A 690-nucleotide genomic window follows, 5' to 3' on the forward strand; every position below is an offset into this window, starting at 1 on the left:
TCTAATTCTTCTGCTGAGTGATATAATGCACTAGTGTTGCGTCACAGGTGTGCGATCGGAACGTGGCTCGTCCAGTCAGAATTCAGTTTCAATGATCAGTTTGATCTTTGATATTTTTGTATGTGAAACAGAAGAATGTTCCTCATGATCTGTGCAGAACTCACTCTTAATGCACTCAATGCATGTGAAAACACAAACATGTACCTGTGCCAGGGTCCTGCTGCTTGTCTCGTTTCCTTCGCTTCTTTTTGCCCTGTGGTGATGAGAGATCATCAGAGAAAGACGTCAACACACACACACACACACACAAACACACAAACACACACAAACACACACTCTCTCACTCTCTCTCTATCTCTCTCTCTCTCTCTCTCTCTCTCACACACACACACACACGTGTTGAATCATGCTAATTACACAGGTCACTCAGTGTAAACTCCTGAATCTGTCTGATCTCTGCACACGTCTCTGCTTTCTTCCACCCCCTGCTTTCCCAAATACACTCTGTGTGTGTGTGTGTTCGTGTGTGTGTTCATGTGTGTGCGTGTGAGTTCATGTGTGTGCGTGTTCATGTGTGTGCGTGTGAGTTCATGTGTGTGTGTTAATGTGTGTGTGTGTATGTGTGTGTGAGTTCGCGTGATTGTGTGTGTGTGTGTGAGAGAGTGTGTGCGTGTGTCTGTGTGTGTGTGT

General features: G+C 45.4%; 1 protein-coding gene across 1 annotated transcript in view; it reads right to left on the minus strand.

Moving 5' to 3' along the window:
• LOC107603263 (transcription factor 7-like) overlaps nucleotides 1-690 on the minus strand; it is a 25,191-nt gene continuing 24,501 nt past the window's right edge. The window contains exon 8 of the mRNA XM_016296027.1: nucleotides 1-253. Coding sequence (XP_016151513.1) covers nucleotides 176-253 — 78 coding nt within the window. The 3' untranslated portion in view covers nucleotides 1-175. The remainder of the gene's footprint in view (nucleotides 254-690) is intronic.

The sequence above is a fragment of the Sinocyclocheilus grahami genome, unplaced genomic scaffold (assembly GCF_001515645.1).
Source record: "Sinocyclocheilus grahami isolate Dianchi unplaced genomic scaffold, SAMN03320097.WGS_v1.1 scaffold343.1, whole genome shotgun sequence".
In the NCBI taxonomy this organism is placed as follows: Eukaryota; Metazoa; Chordata; class Actinopteri; order Cypriniformes; family Cyprinidae; genus Sinocyclocheilus; species Sinocyclocheilus grahami.